This window comes from Ovis aries, chromosome 5 (genome assembly GCF_016772045.2).
Source record: "Ovis aries strain OAR_USU_Benz2616 breed Rambouillet chromosome 5, ARS-UI_Ramb_v3.0, whole genome shotgun sequence".
NCBI lineage: Eukaryota > Metazoa > Chordata > Mammalia > Artiodactyla > Bovidae > Ovis > Ovis aries.
Window position 1 is genome coordinate 2,787,524 of NC_056058.1, and position 18,230 is coordinate 2,805,753.

An 18,230-nucleotide genomic window follows, 5' to 3' on the forward strand; every position below is an offset into this window, starting at 1 on the left:
ACGGCGGCCACGTCAGTGCCTGCTGCCGCGGGGGACGCTGGGGAACGGGGCAGTCCCCCCCGCAGTCCCACCCACTCGCCCTCTGCGGTGCGCAGGCGCAGACTCTGTGCGGGAGGTAGGGACAGGACCTTGGGTAGGCGCGGGGCCCGGGGAGGACGCCTCGCTCCCCGCTGCGCTTGCGCGCGCCCCCCGCGTCCCCGGCGCGCCTAGCCCAGGCAGAGTCCGGCTGCGCCTGCGCGCGCCTGTCTGTGCTCTGCCCGGGGGTGAGTTCTCAAGCCCATTTGGCAGATGCAGAGACTGAGTCCCAGGCGGTCCCTGCGGTCCCGGGGCGGCGGTGCTGGGTGCCAGCTCCCCGCTCCAGCCTCAGGCCCGGCGACCGCAGGGACCCACGCTGCCCTGTGCGCGGTCGGGGAGCGACCTGGAGAAGCAAGAGTCAAGATCAAATGGAGAAGGCATCTGGTAGCACTGGTGGAGCAAGCACCTGGGCAGGGAGCAGTGCTGCCCTGGGGTGCCATCTAAGCGGGGTCCAGGTGACACAGGGGAGCCCCTCCTCTGGGAAGCCTCCCTAAGCTGATCAGAAGGGAGAGGGGGCCTACTGTGGTTCCCTTCCACATTCTCCAGTCTCGGGCCTTAGTGTGGCCCCCTGCTTGGGAACTCACTGTGGCCTGCCGGCGCGAGCCCCGTACCGTCACTCCGCTCCTGCGCTGCTTGAACTCTCTGCTGTACTATCCTCCAGCTGCTGTGACGGGAGGCACCGGTGAGATTGCTGGGGCAGCCTTCACTCACTATCTTGCATGTTGTGGAGAGCACCAAGCAGGTCATTACCTGGGCCTTGGTCTAGGGGCCTGCCTCTTGGTCCAGGGGCCTCTCTCCTCTACTCCCCACCTACACACTCCTCTTGGGGCCTCCTTACAGCGCTGGGGTGGCTGGGACCTCACCAGCTCTCCCTGGGGCTGCCCACTACCCCCCAGGCAGCCCTCCTGCACCAAACGCTGATGACCTCCTCTTCCGAGAGGCTGAGGGCCCTAGATCTTGTGAGCCAGACTCTTGCTTGAGCCGCAGCCTCCCCCAGCCCTCGTCATTTACGGAAGACCTAGCCTGTGCTGTGCACCTCAGCTTCTGCCTCCCCATTGCTGTGAACACGTCACAGTGCTCACTCAACGTGCCCTCAGGGTTTTGTGTCTCCAGAGAGGGGCACAGAACCTTCTGGTGCTACTGGCTCTCTTCCCTAGAGAACTGACCCACAGCTGAATGCCTGCAAATGGTTGTGTCCTCAGGAGCATCCTTAAAGAGACAGGAAGGAGCATGTGAAAGATACATACACAGTTTTAAAAAATAAGGCGGATTCCTACGTAAACCCGAGGTTACCCAATTTACCTTCTTCCTGATTCTTTTCTCCTGGTCTGGTCCCCAACTTGGGAAAAGAGGGTGTCTTCAGACCAGACAGGTATGGGGGCCCAGGGTGGGCACATCAGGGGAAGGATCCCTGCCCCAGGCAGGAGACGTTAGAGAGCCAGGAGGTACTAGGCAATTGCCTAGGGAAAATGAGGCCCTAATGCCCACCAGGACCTCCCTGTTCCCTTTGCAGGGATGGAAAAGCTGTGTACCTGCCCAGCTTTGGCCAGGAGAGGGCAGAGTGAGCCGGCTAGAGGGCCTGCCAGCATCCATGGCCACATCCACTGTCAGGTTCAAAGCCCCCAGCCCAGATCCTCACCTTCAGCTTGAGCTGGGGCTAAGTTCCTCCCCTCAGGGGGTCCCTGAGTCCAGAGACAAGGTCAGACACAGGGATGCTGAACCCTGGGAAGGGTGGTTGGAGGGACAGAAGTGCCAGAAAGAGCAAAGGAGCTGAGGCAGGAGGGAGAGGGAATATGAGTACACCCTCTAAGCCCCCCAGCCTGGTTAGTACCACATGCAGCTTCTATGTGTGGCACCTGTGAGGCGGGCAACATTTATGCCAGGCTAGTGGCAGTCAGAGAGGTTGCGAGCCCACCCAAGATCACAGGGTTAGAACTGAGCCCCTGGATCTCAGATCCTAGCGTGTTTGTTGCCAGCATCTCTTCCTCTGTCCCCACCCTGCCTCTGAAGACACTGGAGCTTCAGTGAATCTGTAGGCTGCAACATTATCTTGTTTTCCTCAAGCGATGGGGAGCTCAGTACTTACTAAAGCACTCAACACCCAGGACCTAGTTGCAAAACTGTATCCTCTTAAAAAATTTCTCGGGATGGTGGGGGGTTTGGGGTGTCTCTGCCTACTTGCCCTCCCCTGGTGAGCTGGCCTTTAAAGAACCCCTGAGCCCAGAGGGGACCCTGAGACAGGTTTCTGTCCCAGATACAGGTGGGATGTGGAGAGGATCCAATCCTCCCCTCTGCTCAGCTCAGAGCCCTTCCTCTCTAGGATCCGCCCTCAAAGCCCTCTCTCCTACGTGTCCCTCCTGGTGCAGGCTTCAGGGATTATGCCAGCTGTTCTGGGGATGTGGGTCCTGGGACGGCACCTGCATGCCTCCATGCTCATGCCCGTTTTCCTGCTCCATCCCCAGGCCATTCTGCCCCCTTGTCCTGGGCCTGGGTTGGAGTCGGGACAGCTAGGTTACGTCAGAAGCCTGTGTTTGGCATAGGGATGTGCCCACCGAGAGCCGCACAGCGGTCAAGGGTCAGTGGGAGGACCATGGCCCAGTTCCATGCCTGTGAGTGGGCTGACTCTGGGGCCTCTCCACCTTGAGACTCTTTGAGCATACCCACTCCTGCCTCAGTGTCCCCATATCACGCAGGCTCCTCCCTTCCCTGCATCCTCTCTCTGGCCCAGCTTACAGGAACAGCCCAGGACCATTCCCTACCCAAGGCTTTTCTCCCTCTTCCTGGGCACTGTCTGGGAATGTGCAGTTCTTGAATACTCGTCTCAGCTCTCCTGGGCATGGCATTGCTCTCTAGAAGGCCAGCTTCACTGGGAAAGAGGTTTCTTACCTGGTTCTTGGTCTCACTTCACGCCTGAGCAGACGATAGGTAAGGCAAGTCCAGGGAGTGCTTCTCAGTGAGCTTCGCACTGGGATGCCAAAAAGCCCGTCTTTTTAGAACCCTCTGACTGACATTCACCATTCCCTCCCACTTTGAATATAGGTGACATTCCCAGATAGCGGTATGCACTGGCCCTATGATGTTGTCAGCAACAGAAGCCTCAAGACAGTTTTACATCTTGTCATGACTGTTGCAGGAACCATGAAATCTCGTTTCTGTCCCCCGCTCAACTGAGATTACAGACATGGTCAGCCTGCAGCTAGCGTTTTCATCTCTGGAGGCTGACAGAAATTACAGCGCTGCATTCGAGCCCCCTTCTGCGCAAGGCTCCATTCCCACGTCTGCCAGCATTATGGAGCCGAACACAGTCGGAAGGACACGCTGGATGTGTGCAGTCCAGAAAGTGCTAACTGCACTCGGTACATTTTGGAAACCATCATCCTCATCGAGGTCGTAGAGACCTGTTGCCCCTGAAGTCACATGCCACAAAAATCTTAAAACTTTTGATAACTGGATCTGTTTCTGATGGTGCATCATTGATGCTAGGTAGTAATAAAACCGTATTCTGAGAAGGAGCTCATGGACTTCCTTAGCCTGCTAGCGGGTCCCTGGTGCCGATATAACCTCCCTGCTCTGGCTTCTAGATGAGGTCAGTAGGGGAGGGAGAGAGGCCCCACTTGGGGATGGTATGTGGCAAGCTGTAGGGCAGGGGACCCACAGAGATATCTGACATGGAATTTGAGGGGCAGGAAGACACCAGTGACTCAGGCACTTTCCATGGTGGTCCCTGCAGTCTGGCTGGAGACCAGGAAGCCAGCAGGAGATCACTGGACCAGGCTGACCAGGGTGTGCAGCCATGGCACTCAGCAAGCTGATGGGGAGGGGAGGGGAGGGCGGAGGGGCAGGCCCTCATGAGTCTGGGCGCAGATTGTGTCGCAGACTGTGAGGGGCCCTGCAGCCCTCGTCTCCACCTGGACGAAGCTGTTCTCTTGGGACTCACCCCCAGGTTTGAGAGGGCTGTTCCTCTCTCTGGGGGGCCCTTCTCCCCCTTTCAACCCCCAGACAGAGGACAGCAGGAGGGAGGGACCCAACCTGTCTTGGGAGGCATCTGATGAATTCAGGGTTTCAAAACCCTGGGAAAGGGAAAAGCTTGTTGGTCCCTGCCCTATCTATGGACTGGTGATGAGTTCCACAAACCCTAGTGGCTTAAAATAACAGTCCTCATATACGCAATCTCCTTGGGGGTTAGGACCTAGGAGCATCTTGGTGGCATGGACTGGCGCCAGGCTTGCATGTGGTGCAGCCAAATTGCGGTAGTACCTGGGTTTACCCCACAGGGTTTTCAGGGGGTAGAATGGTATCCCCCCAAAGTCACATCTGTCCAGAATCTCAGAATTGGATCTTGTCTGGAAAAGGTGTCTTTGCAGTTGTTATTAATCAAGAATCTTGAGGTGAGATGACTGGATTAGGGCCCTGGATTCAGTGACAAGTGTTATTACAGGTGATCTGAGACAGACCTCTGAAGGTGGCCACCTGACCACAGGGGCAGAAACTGGGGTGACGCAGCCGTAAGCCAATGGATGCCCGGGCACTGAGAACCAGGAGCAGGAAGGGTCTGCCCCAGGGCCTCTAGAGGGAGCACACTCCACCCACATGTTCATTTTGAACTTCCAGCCTCCAATCCCAGGAGAGAACAAATTTCTGTTGTTTTTAGCCACTACATTTGTGGAAATTTGTCACGGCCCCCCCAGGGCCTCATGTGGACTGGTTTCTGGGGCTGAAAGTATGGGGGTCCCCTAGACCCCTCTTTCCTTTCACCTGCCTGTCCAGGTGGTATCTGCACACATTGGCCTGAGGGTGGCCAGCTTCTTGCAAGTGACATAACCTGTGTAGCTGGGTGTGTGTCTCCCAGTGGGCAGCTGTCCCCTGCTGTGACTGCCACACCTTGTAGCGGTTCTGGCTCTTGGGGTTAGAACAGTCCTTTCCTGGGTTCCCCCTGGCCTGCAGCCCCTGACAGGACCAGGGGAAGGACACTCTCTCTCCCTGTTTCCTTCACGCATCACTCCCAAAGCCCCGGGTCTGGAGGGAGCCAGCCGTGGAGAATGTCAGCCTTGTAGCTGCAGTCATTGCAGAACTATTCTGAAGAGAGATGGGCAGCTGTGGGGCAGGACTCCTGCCTGCCACCGTCTCTCCCAGACAGCTCCAAGCCCAGACCCAAGGACCATCCTGAGACTCAGAATCTGTCAAGGACTCGCAAGTGTCTTGCTTGCCATTCCACTGAGCAAGGCTAGGGAGCACCAAGCAGATTGGTGTCTGAGTTACAGGGGTCAGGCACTCTGGTTCCTGGAACCTAGCAGGTGGCCCAACTCAGAAGCCCCATGTGGTCCTTGTCCACCTGAGTGACGCTGAAAACCTTCCATGCCCATGCCTTTCTGCTGTCTGGCTCCCTCTAGTTTTATTTTTTTTAATTTGTGTTTATTTTTGTTGAGTTCTGGCTCTGCTTGGTCTTCATTGCTGCGCAGGCTACTGTCTGGCTGCGCTATGCGGGCTTCTTGTTGTGCGGGCTTCTCTAGTTGTAGAGCAAGGCCCCAGGGCACAGGCTCAGTAGTTGTGGCCCAAGGGCTTAGCTGCTCCGCGGCATGTGGGATCCTCCCAGACCAGGATTGAACCGGTGTTTCCGGCATTGCACCTTGGATTCTTAACCTCTGGACCACCAGGGAGGCCCTCCCTCTCATTTTAGTTTGCTGGTATCAGGCAGCTCAGCTGTGCCCAGGGTTCTGACCCAAGGCCTTTGCACTGACTGCCCCCTTTCAGATGAGTTCGCTTTCTCCTTCCATCCTCTTTCTGAGGGTCTATGCTCCTTTGAACTCCCCTCTCCATTGAAAATAGCCCTCCCTTCACTCCACTCTCCCCTGTTGCACATGAACATATTTAATTCATTTATTTGTTTCATGCGGGAGACCTGAGTTCGATCCCTGGGTTGGGAAGATCCCCTGGAGAAGGGAAAGGCTATCCACTCCAGTATTCTGGCCTGGAGAGTTCCGTGGACTATATAGTCCATGGGGTCGCAAAGAGTCGGACACGACTGAGCCAATTTCAGTTTCACTTTCACGTTGGTTTCATGGTTTCTTCCTCTGTGCTCTGCCGCCCAGCAGGGCCTTTTCAGTGGACACACTGTAGATGCTCAGAGACAGGAAGAAGAGAGGGGAAGCCAGTGGGGACAGTGGCTCAGAGAGGAGCTGCCTGATCTTGGGCCTCACAGAGAGGGCGCGAGGTCACAGGCCTGCGGGTGCCATGCCTGGCTGTGGGCAAGCGGTGCTTATTCTTGCCACCTGAGGTGCACCAGCAGCCTTTGGAACAAGACTAGGACCAAGGCAGTCAGGTGGGGGCGCTCCTGCCTAGACCATCGCTACCCTGGCTAGGACCCTGCAGTGCTTTAATTAAAACCCATCTCTCTGCCTGACCCCGCTCTGCCATCACATTCTCCACTTAACTGGGGCCCATCAGAGTGGCCAAGGTTAATTAAAAAGCCCAGCCCGAGGCATAGCGGTGTCCAGCGTCTGCTGCCGGGATCTGCCACGTGCGCCCTGCCTCACACTCCAGAGGGCTGGCCTCCACACCTGTCACTTGGCTTGGGATCCAGCTCCATGCTTTCTACTCTGGTCTCTCCGAGACTGTGAACATCACACAGGGATCCTGAGGCTCTGAAGTGGGTTTCTGTCTCCACCAGCTGAGGGCACGCTGGCTCTGGGGACACTAGCCTGTTTCTGCCGGGTCCTGTTTCCAGCCTGGGGGGGGGCTGGGTGCTGCTTCTGGCTCCCAGGTCAAGGTGGGCCAGCCCTACCCTTTTCAGCACCCCACCCCTACCTGTAAGCCCAGCTGAGCATCTGCCCTGGGAAGCCCCCTTTTCAAGAGGGATTTCAAGCCTCTTGCTGCACAGACTGCTACCTCCTACCACCCCATGTTAGGGCTATCTGTAAGGGGAGAGGCTAAGGTCACCTTAGAGGGCACCTGGCTCCCCAGGTGTGTTTAAGGGGTGGGTGCCCTGTGAGGGAGGCCAGTGGGGAGGCAGAAGCCTTCCACGGACATCAGGGTCTGTGATCTGATCCTTCAAAGGTCTGGTTATAGACAGGGAGACGGACAGGCCGAGGAAGGCAAGTCTCTGACAAAAGCAGCCACTGTTCTGTCATAGATGGAAAAAGAAACAGCCAGAGTGTCTTGCTGCTGCCCAAAGGGGTGGAAGTCTGCCTGCTTGCCTGCCCAGAGCTGGACATCAGGCAACAGGCAGTCCAGGCCCAGAGGCCTGGCAGACCCAGGCTGAGGGATGGGAGAACCTGAGCAGGCAGGCCAGGTAGTGTGAGGAGGCCCAGCCTGATTTCTGGTTCTGGAACGAGCATTATTCCTCATTAACTGGACACTGGACACTGGACCCAGAGCCGGAGACCGCTGGCCATGCCGGGAGCTTGTCTGGGTTGGGTATTAGCTGGCAGGTGCTGCTGCCCAGCAGCACGTCGGACCAGGCTGGGTTTGAGCTGCAGGGGGAGCCCTGGAGAGACCTCTGGTCCTGTTCCAGGGACCGGGTGTGTCCTCATACCCTCAACCCCGTGGCCTGCTCAGGAACCCCAGGCCCCACAGGAGGGGAGACAGGAAGTGGTCACACCTGCTCCTGAAGCTGCCGACTGAGGAAGCATGTCAGAGCGGATGGTGGCCGGTCCCACTGCTCATGCCAGCCTCGGGCTGGAATGCAGGAGCTGGACCCTGTGGGCCTGGGCTGGCTGAGCTGTCCCCGCTTTTTGTCCATCGTAGGGCAAGCCGTGTGACAGGGAGAGGCAGAGAGTGAGCCTGAACCACCTGTGAGTGTGTCCGAGCCTGAGGCATCACACCTGCGCTGTGTGCAGCTCCACCTGTAGCGTGCTCCCTTGCACCGTCCCCACCTGCAGCATCCACAGCACAGTGCCCCACTTGCATCCGCCCCACCTGCACCCTCTCCTTCCCACCTGCATCACCCTCACTTACGGCATCCTTCTTACCTTCAGTGTCCTCACCTGCCGTACCCTCACCCGAGCCGCCACCATCCCTGCCATTCTTGGCTACTCTGGGGCCAGCTGAGCCGAGCTGTCTTCCACACCGTCCTCCTAGTCTGAGTGGGTGGGTGCTGAAACAGCCCCACCAGGTTCCTCACATCAGCTGTGGGCTCAGTGCCCATTCCCCCATCTGAGAGGCTAGAACTCACCAACCTCCACGTCCACTGGGGGTAGTCGTCAGACACGCACTGGCAGAGTTGTGAGCCACTGGGAAGTGCCAGAGCGGCTCCTGATGGCCCAGTGGGTGGGGGCCGTGGAACTGATGCTGCACTTGCCGACGTGTCCAGGAGCCTGGGCGAGGCCACCCTCCCCCATACTGGGGGCGACATCCATGAAGACCAGCCCTCTGGACATAGGCCAGGGGCAGCCCCAGACCACTCTGACCCGCCGGGCTGACTTCTGACCTCAAACTGACCCTGGTCCTGTCCCAGGCAGCACCTTTCCTTCCTAGACGCTTGCCCAGCTGGAGCTGCCCGAGCTGGATGCAGCCCTTTCCCAGCGGCCTCCCAGAGCAGCGGTGATGCAATGTATGATTCTGCCTGTCCTCAGTGTGCTGTTGACTTTGAGAGGATGGGACAAGTTCTGCCTCTTTCCCAGACTCAGTTTCCCTGTTTGCAATGTGACCAGCTGCTACGCTGTCATCCTGAGACCTGGGACACCCTTCCTCGTGGACATCTCCTGGGGACCCTGATGTGGGAGGTGGGGAGAGGTTCCATGGGAGGCATCCACACAGGGAGCCCCTGGCATCACTGCAGGGACAGCTGATCCTGAGGCCACCTGTTCTAGGGATGGCCCACTGCAGGTGTCCCAACCACTCCCAAATCTCCTCCCAGATAAGGGGCTTTCTCCTGAGGCATTCTGATAATTTGACTTAGACTGGCCTGCCTGAGGTTGGAGCTAGGAAGGGTGGATCTGTTGGGAGCTAGGTCTAGAGCTGGGGAGATGGCTGAGCCCTTGGAACTGGTCAGGGCCCCTGCAGAGGCTTGCAGCCCTGGGGATGGATCAGCTTGGCACCAGAGATCCCTCCCCAACATGCAACATACGCAGGTTCTCCTCTGCCTTGTGTGGGTCCCTAAGGTGCGGCTGGGTCCCAGGGGACCATGATATAGGAACCACAAAGATTATGGCTGTGAGGTGGTGAGGAAGCCTCCGCAGAGGCCAGGAGATGCCTGAGACTGAGGGATGGGGGCGAGGGTGAAGGAAGTTGAGAGTGAACTGCAGGTGGGACCACAACGTACGATGTGAGGTCTCAGCTTTCCTAAGACTCTGCCTGACTAACACGCTGAGTGCCCTGGGGCAAGTCATGTCCTGCCCAGGTCAGTTTCTCCATCCATAGATTAGAGGTGCCCCTTTAGCTCAGAGTGGGACCCATTTGTGAGGGGTGTAGGCCGAGGCACTCCAACTCCAGCTTGGCACTGGAGAGCCATGGAAGGTTCTTGAGCAGAGGAGGGAGCTGGTTTTCTGTTCCATAGCTTAGACCTGAAAACTCAAAGTGCACTCAGGGAAGAGGCACATGTGATCCATGATGCTCCGTCCCAAATGCAAACATGAAACAACTTCCCCAGGGCCCCAGGCTCTGCCTTTCTGTAGGTTGCAGGCTGACAGACGGGGTGAGCCAGGTGAGGTAGAAGGCATCCCTGCAGCTTGTAGGCAGCAGAGGGAGCCGAGGAGCCTAGGACAGCCAGGGCCAGCTGCAGGTTCTACACTGGCCCGCCTGCTTCTCTGCAGTCCAGTTGTCAGGCGAGGGGCAAACATTGGGAAGTCTCCCTTCTCTCCCAAAACCTCCCCCCTGCTGTCTTGGGATTCCGCCGTTCAACCTCTTGCATTAAGGCCCAGGTCTCCTCACACTCCTGTCTTGAGTTCTGAAGATGGCTGCCGAGGTTGGGGGAAGGTGTGTGTGTAGAGGGTCCTAACATCTACCATAGGGACTTGGAGAAACTTGAAGGAAATGGAAGCCTGGGAGAAGCTTGGACATGGAGCCCTGGGGAATCTGAGGGCCCTGATGAACCTTCAGAGCTCCCTTTGGAGGGTCCTCTCTGTCACAGAGACTCACCTGCTCCAAGAAGCCCTCCTGGATTAATGACAATGCCGCAAGTATTGACCACCTCCAAACATACCAGTGCCTGGCTGGCAGAATTCTGGCCAGTGCTGGCCCTTTGTTGGTGGGTGAACCAGCTGGCTCCTTGCCTCAGGCCAGGCTGCAGGCATCAGGGTTACTGGGAGCAGGCCTGCCTTCTCCTTTAGAGTGGAGGGAAGGCCTTCCCAGAGCCGGGCCTCCATGGGCGGGAGAGCATGCCATCCCTGCCAGCCCAGTGCCTCCCTCCCTGCCTGCTGTGTTTGGGTGGACGAGTCCTGGTCCTTATACCATAAACACCAATTTGCAGGGCCCTGAGAGCCAAATGACTGTTTACTGTGTGCTCCAGAGACTCAAATAAAAAAGAGAGAGAGAAAGAGAGAGAGACGTGATTGAGGAGCCAGCCTGGCTCTAAACATCAATTAGCACCTTCTGAGTAGCTCCTGTCCCAGCTGCCAGGCCAGGCAGTGGCGGCTCCCAGGCTGGGGCCCTTCCCAGGGCTTCCCCAGTGCCCTGGATACCTGCCTGATCCTGGCATCTGTGGGGCTGACCTCTCAGAAGTATGGGATGCCTAAGGGGCGCAGATCGAGGATGTCAGAGCCACAGAAACTGCACCACGTGCTCACCTCCTCTTGGGAGCCCTCCGAGATGACCCGGAAGGTATGGAAGGGCCCATCACCCAGATCTCTTGGGCCAAGGTCATCTGGGGGGATGAGGAGTGTGGCAAGTGGGAGTGCCCTCTGTTACCTGCTCCTGATACCACCATTTTATGGGGGGACAGGGAGGGAGAAAATGGGGTAGTTTTGCCTTCAGGAACTCACACTGGGGAGAGAGGCTTTATCCAGTAGGCTTCAGTTTACCTGTCAATGCCTATGAATAGAAGGACCTGAAGAACTCCCACCCAGGTGGGATGGCAGAGATGCGGTCCTGCTCCTCTCAGGCCTGGGCGTCACCCTGGGAAGTTGTCCACTCTCCGGACTGAAACTGGACTTGAGATGAGTGCAGTGCGGGAATGTGAGGTGCCCTGCTCCTGCTCAGGCCAGGGGGCAGGGGGCCACTGGAGAGGGAGCTGCTGACTGCTAGGATGCCTTGTCCTTGGGAGTCCCAGCCGGAGAGTTTCATGAAGGGGCACAGGGTTCCAGTCGGCAGATGAGTTGCAGGCAAGAAGACCACGCAGCTTGGGGAGGGACCACGGAGTTTGGAGTGAGGCTAGGCCCCTGAAGGAGAGAGCTGAGGGACTGGGCTGCCCCAGGCCATCAGGCCAGACCCCAGGATGGGCTGCGTCATGCCCCCAGACCAGACCCTCATGAGAGGGGCAGAGGCATGGCAGCAGGACCTTGAGGCCCATCCGGTCCAAGCTCTGCTGCAGGGGGTGAAGGCCATCACTGTGTAGGACTAGGGAAGCTGTCTGGGGGTCCTCAGTGCTCTGTGACAGGCTTGGTGACCCAGAACCCTGCACCTGTTGCTCTGAGGGTCCCAGCCCTGGAGATGCTGGCCCAGCATAGGGGCAGGGGGATGGGATGTTCAGCACATCCTTGAAGTGTGGAAACAGGTCCTAAGGACCCAGAAAGTGGGAGTATGAGGGAAGGGGGGGAGGGGAAAGGGGAGGGGAGGGCCTGTCGGGGTCCTAGGAGGAGGGGGCTCACCACACCCCCTCCAGAACTTCAAAGCTGAAGCCCTGGGGGTGTGAGATTTGCAGGGAGCTGGGCCAAGGGGGGGCCCTGGCAGGGTGAGGCCCCACTACCTCCGGGCCTTTAATATGGTTATTCCTCTCCTGTCTCAACTACCTGTGAACAGACCCACCAGGCCCATTTCCTCCTTCTTCAGGGCTGGCGGGAGGGGCTGTAAACTCCCCGGAGAGGTGGCTTCTAAGGCCCGCAGGCTGGCTGCCCTGTGTTCTGGCCTCCTTCTGAGCTGAGGGTAAAGGCTGGGGGTGGGGAGGCTGGCCCAGAGTTCATGGGAACGTGCTGATGTTGGCAGGTGAGGGGGGCCAGCTGGGCTCCAGAGAGGGCTCTGGATGGAGCATCCCACATCAGCAAAAAGCAGGAGCAGAAAGGCCCAGGGGAGCCCCATCATCCCACTTCCTCTTCCTCTGGAGGGAAACTAAGGCTCTGGGTGGGGCTTGCTCCTGGCTGGCAGAGAGTTGAGGGTTTCACCTCCTCATTCACACAGGCTCTTGCTAGCTCCCTTTGACCATTTCCTGGAGCCTCTTCTGGTGGGGTCCTGCCTCTGTCTGCCCTTGAGCCATAGAGATGGAGAGTGGGGGCCTGGTGCCTCACCTGGGGGAGAGCTGAGACCAGGTAGGCAGAACCTACCTCTGCATCAACTCCCAGGTAGCTTCCACCTTCCTTCTGGGTGGCTGGCCTCTGCTCTTAGGAAGCGGGCCGTGTCCTTGCTTCCTCTCTTGGCCTCTCACCCTTGTGGCCCTGTGGCTGTGCCTCCACTCCCTGACTAGCCCGTCTCGCCTACCCTTTCATCTGTGGAGCCCCAGCACCGAGTTTTCAGCAGGTGCCAATTAGGGTCCTGCCCAGACCCTAAGAGGTGCCACACCATTTGTACCGTCTGTGCACTGTGGATGCAGCCCATGGGCAGCTCCAATGGCGCCCCTGTCACCCCGCCACCTCCAGGACCTGACCCCTGTGTGGGGTGTCTGATCTGGCTCTATTGACTGGTGGGCTGTGTGGGCCTGGGGTCTTTCTGCTGCTGACTCACGGCTGCAGGTGAGATTGGCCACCTGTGCTCCAGGCCTGGACACTGCCCTGTGAACTTCATCACTGTCTCCCTCTTTATAGAGCGTCTGCCTGCAGTCCATCTGACTCCAGCTGATCCCTTGAGGCCCCAGTAGGGAGTCCCTGGTGGTCAGCTACAGCTCTGGGGCAGTGGTGACCTGCCCTGAAAAGGGCCTGGTGAAGGAGGCAGGGAGCCCCGAGCCAGCAAGGGCGAGTGGCTTGGGTGGGACTTTGGTGTGCCAGCCTGGGAAGGTGATGATGATTTGGAGTGTGAAAGCAGAGGATTTGGGAGTCCAGAGCCCTGTGTCTCTTGGCAGTCCCCTTTAAATATATATATATTATATCTACTTATATTTATTTTTGACTGTGCTGGGTCTTTGTTGCTGCACAAGGGCTTTCTCTAGTTACAGCAAGCGGGGGCTATTCAAGTTGCAGTGCCCAGGCTTCTCACTACAGCGGCTTCCCTCGTTGCAGAGCACAGGCTCTAGGGCGCGCCGGCTGCGGTAGTTGTGGTGCCCAGGCTTAGCTGCCCTGTGGCTTGTGGACTCTTCCTGGACCAGGGATTGAATCTGCCCCTTGCATTGGCAGGCAGATGCTTAACCACTGGATGACTGTGGGGAAGTCCCTGCCTCTAGTCCCTTAACCTTGCTGGACCTCTTCTGGCTCTGACTTCAGTGGCTTGGAGCCTGCAGCAAAGACCAGTGTGGCCGTTAGCGTGATGGGGGTGGTATTCCCCAGGCCCTGTCTGGAGTGATGAGGCCATGACCTCCTATCACCATGTTTCCTCTTTCCTCCCTTCCTCCCCTGAAGGGCTCCTACTCCCTCCACCAGGCAGCTCCTCAAACCCTCTCTCCCAGTGCAGGGCTGTGTGGAGTGGATACTCTTGCCCATGCTGGGTCTGCACAGCCCTGGCCAGGACCCTGGCCAGCCAGCTCTGGCTCTCTGTTGGCAGAGGGTCACAGATACCATGTGGCCCTGACATCCAGCCATGGAGCCAGCTGAACTGGGCTTCCTTCCCTCTGCTCTCAGCAGGCACAAGCCTCCTGATTATGAGGCTCCCGTCTGCCCCCAGCATATGGCTCCTGCAGGGCGGCTGTGCTGCGCCTGACCTCTGAGAGGGTGGGGACTAGGCCTCCTCCCCTTACATCCTGCATCAGCTCTCCCCATGGCCCACCTGTCCCAGCATGCCCCTCCACCCCTGCTTCTCCTTTCTCCCTCCTTGTGGGTCTGCTTGGATATCAGGGCAGGGCTCAGAGGCAGTGGTAGTAGTAGGGAAGAGAGCCTGGAGGGACACAGAGAGAAACAAGGACCCTGCTCTTGGCTTGAAGAGATGAAGGTGTGGTTTGAGGGAGCCATCCCTTCATCCCCTGGCAGCTGCAGCCTCAGTTTGCAGAGGGCTACCCAGCTCTGCAGACCTTGAATACCCTGGATTGAGGGTGGGTGTAGGCAATAACCATGGGGGCACAGCGTGATGCTCCTGCCAACAGTATGCTTTGCTGGTCCTCGAGTCTCTCCCTGTTTGCCTTGGAAAGATCCCCATCCCAGGATTCTGAGCATGATTCCAGGATCTGGCCAACCATACATATAGAGACTGCTGACCCCTGCCAGTTCTTGGACACCTGAGCTATGCCCTGTGGTGGAGAGGAGGCAGGGGTCCAGGGTCAGCTCAGGCCTGAGGATGAACAGAGGCAGGAAGGAGCCCCTGAGAGTTCTTGGCTTCATACGTTAGCTCTCTGCTAGCGATGGATGTCCCTCGTGACCTCCCAACTGGATTCCAGCTGCATGAGCTGTGACTTCTAATGTGGCCTTTGCAGGGGGCGGAAGGAAGTGAGGCCCAGTGAGAAGTTCCTGCCTAATTTTCAGGCTTCTTGCTGGTGAGCCTCCAATTGAGGGAGCATGTCTTGCCTCCAAGTCAGACCAGGCTCCTAGAGTGCCCCATGGCGGGCTGAGAAGGGGACCCCATACAGAGTTCATGTCCCCAAGCCCAGGAAGCATGACCACGTAGCTAGTGCTCAGATGTCAACTGAGTGAGCATGTTGTGGATGTTTGGGGAAGTGGCTTTCAGCTGACTTGGTGGATGTCCTGCTGCACCCCTGACTTGCGTGGGGTCTGCCCCCCTGGGGCTGCCATGGTGCCCTGCTTGCCGCACCACACATCCCCTGCAGCAGGCAGGCCTCCTTCCCCGCTCTCTGCACTTTTCACAGGTCTGTCTCCCCCTCGACTTTGAGACCACTGGCTGTTTCCTTCCTTCTTTGGAGTGGCCATCCTTCTTCCTTCCTCTGGAATTCTGGCTCTGGAGGCCACCACAGAGCCCCCAGGAGTCTCTGAGCTAAACATGCCCACCACCACCTCCCATCGTGGCCCCTCCTAGAGGGTCACGACCAATCCAGGTCCCGTGCCTTGCTGACCCACCACCAAAAATCCAGCACAATCCACAGGCTTGTTTGGTTGTTTCTTCTTCTTCTTTGTTTTTGTTTGTTTGCTTGTTTTTACTTTCCCCATTGTTTGAAACTCACAAGCTATGACTAAAAGTTTCTTTCACAGAAAGAAAAGGAAAACCACAACAACACATCTGTTTGTCTAGCTCCTGTGTATGGTGGATATAGCAGCATCGGAAATAAAATTAAAACCCACAAATGCAAAATTCAAAGCAGAGGAAGGTCGTATTCCTAGTGGGGAGTGCAGGTCCCTCCACTGTCTTTCCCCCTGCGTGGAGAGGAGGCCCTCAAGGACAGGGGCCAGGCAACATTTCACAGTACCAGAGGCTGAGGAGGAAAAGTCTTGGCATGGCAGCACATGGTGGGCAGTTCCTATGGGCATTAGTTGAGGGGTCCATCGGCCTTGCTCATTCCCAGACAGGATGGATGAGTCAGATGTGATGAGGGCCAAGTCAAGTAGCCCACTGGAGACTCCACAATGGCTGGTGGCAGGTAGGTCTGGTGTACCATAGACATAGTAGCAGGACCTGGGGGGCAGTCCTGGCCACAAGGGGCTGGGGCAGAGACCACTCCTCTGGGGTCTTTGGGTCCTCTCTCCATAGCACCAGTGTTGTATCATCCCCCGACTCCAAATCTCCCGAACAACCCCAGGTGAGCCTCTAAGCTAGGTTATAGAGCTGAGTAGGCCCTGGGCAGCCTGAGAGTCTAGGTCCCCTTCTTTCCTTTCCCTTACAGAGGACTGTGAATGAGGGAGTTGGAGAGAGGTGCTGAGGCCAAGAGGGCGGCAACAGCAAGACTGGAACAGGAGACTTTGCTCCTTTCCTGTGGGTGAGATGGGGTGCCTGTGGGAACGTCAAGACAGGGAGGCGGGAGAACCAGGCTTGGACTCTGTCAGCAGCCAAGTAGAGGGCACAGCTGACCAGGCTGCACGGTGCCTTGCTGGGGCCTGGGTAGCAGTAGAACACTTGGAAGAGGGCCTAGGTGTCCGATGCCCAGCACAGAGCAGCCGTGACAGAGTTAGGCCGCATGTTCCAGGCCCTTCCTGAGCCTACTGCCACGAGGCTCTATCTCCTGGACCCAAATCCCAGCCATTCTTGCGGTTCTGCAGGGCCTGGTTGAGAGCGTTGGCAGGTATCATTGAGGGAGGAATCCTTGGAGGATATACCTCGGACCTCAGTGGGAGGGGTAAGAGGACAAGATGTTCCCCACAGGCTCTCCACAGCTCATTCTGTCAGGAGACTCTGCTTTACACAGATGAGGTCCGGAGGATGGAACCACGTGGTCTTCGGGGGACAGTAATGGCAGGCTAAATCCCCGTCCCTGGAGCCCCAACCCCAGAGAGGACCCAGGAAGGGTCCTGGGTTTCACTCCAGGACGGGGAAGAACTTTATGCCACTCAGGAGCCTCAACCCTGTCCTACCATAAAGGACCCCGCCCCGCTTCAGGAGCGCTACCTCAGAGTCCCGCCCCCGCCCCGCCCCGCCCCGCCCCGCCCCGCCCCGCCCACGGAGAAGCGCTAGCTCGGAGCCCCGCCCCCGCCCCGCCCACGGGGCAGCTCTACCTCAGAGCCCCGCCCCCGCCCCGCCCACGGGGGAGCGCTACCTCAGAGCCCCGCCTCCAGCCCCGCCCACGGAGGAGCGCTACCTCAGAGCCCCGCCTCCAGCCCCGCCCACGGAGGGCCCCGCCCCCGCCAGGTGGAGCTCTAACCCGCGGGCGCCGATAGCGACGCCCTCTACTTGCAGGTGTGCACGTCGTAGACGCGCGCGCACTCCTGGCAGCTCACGTAGCAGCACCAGTGGAAGACGCAGTGGCACTTCTCCCTCCGCTGCTCGGTGCGCGCGTTGTGGCCGCGGCCGCAGCACAGCAGGTCGCAGCCGTCTATGCCGTGCGAGCTCACGTTGCAGGTGCGGTCTCGCGTGCCGAAAGATCCCGTCTCGGGGTTGGGCTCGCAGAAGTTGGGCGAGGCCTCGTAGTAGACCAGGTCGCGCTCTGTGGGCACCTTGAAGTAGGTGTAGCGTGGCCGCAGGGTCTCCACCCAGCCGCGCGACTCGCGGTGCTTCTCCACCACCATCTCTGAGGCGCTGTCGTACTTATCCTTGAGGAAGTCACCAATGGCGCGGAAGTCAGGCTGCGACCACCAGCAGGTCTTCACTTCGCAGCTGCCCGAGAGCCCATGGCACTTGCACTTGAGGTGCATGTGACTGGCGATGGCCTGCAGAAGCGGGCAAGCGGCGGGGTCAGGGCAGGCCCTCAACCTCCCCACCTCCCCGGAGGATGGCTGTGTGCCTTGCCTTAGTCTTCCTTCCACTCATCTGTCAAACAGTCCCTCAACCTGCTCCATAAAGCTCTGGGACTCCCAGGCGGAGCAGACACCCTCTCCCAATGCTATCCTTGATGTGGTTCCCCTGGCAGACCCAAGATCCTGGAGGGAAGGGTCTGGGAAGCCCCCTCCTGGGCTGAGTCTACTTCTAGGCCATCCCTGTTCAGTGAAGGACCTGTAACGTGACATGTAAGTGCAGGGGCGGGAAAGGGAAATGGTTCCTTCTAACTGGGGAAATCCAAGACTTTGGTCTAGAGAAGATGCGCATGGGCTGGGTGGCAAGCCTCGGGGCTGGCCTGATGGTGAATAATGGGAGTGGCTTGAGCACAGTATCTTCAGGGCCCAGGAAACTGGGTTTATTGCATCGTAGGGGAGTGCTGAGAATTACACTATGTTTCTCCTGTGGGCACCCCAGCAGCAGGATCTCTTCCCTTCTCTCTTTGGGGGAAGGAGTGGGGCTGGGGGTGAAAGGTCCTGTGATGTAATCAGAAATAGCCACCTGTGAGGTCGTGAGATGCGGCTGGCTGGTGGTCCAAACTGAGAAGTGCTGTTGAGGGCACACTACATGCTGGG

At 58.3% G+C, this 18,230-nt stretch overlaps 1 protein-coding gene and 1 long non-coding RNA gene across 3 annotated transcripts in view; one reads left to right on the forward strand and one right to left on the reverse strand.

Moving 5' to 3' along the window:
• The first annotated feature begins 91 nt into the window (after positions 1–91).
• On the forward strand, positions 92–3,587 carry LOC105615188 (uncharacterized). Of its 2 annotated transcripts, none has more exons than XR_009600772.1 (2): positions 92–757; positions 3,115–3,587. It is a non-coding gene; the product is annotated as an uncharacterized LOC105615188 (long non-coding RNA). The 2 variants fall into 2 exon arrangements; XR_001040216.4 differs by lacking the exon at positions 92–757 and adding an exon at positions 773–3,000.
• Positions 3,588–17,006: 13,419 nt separating this feature from the next.
• Positions 17,007–18,230, reverse strand: part of WNT3A (Wnt family member 3A) — a 74,374-nt gene continuing 73,150 nt past the window's right edge. Inside the window, exon 4 of the mRNA XM_027969327.3 lies at positions 17,007–17,549. Coding sequence (XP_027825128.1) covers positions 17,070–17,549 — 480 coding nt within the window. The 3' untranslated portion in view covers positions 17,007–17,069. The remainder of the gene's footprint in view (positions 17,550–18,230) is intronic.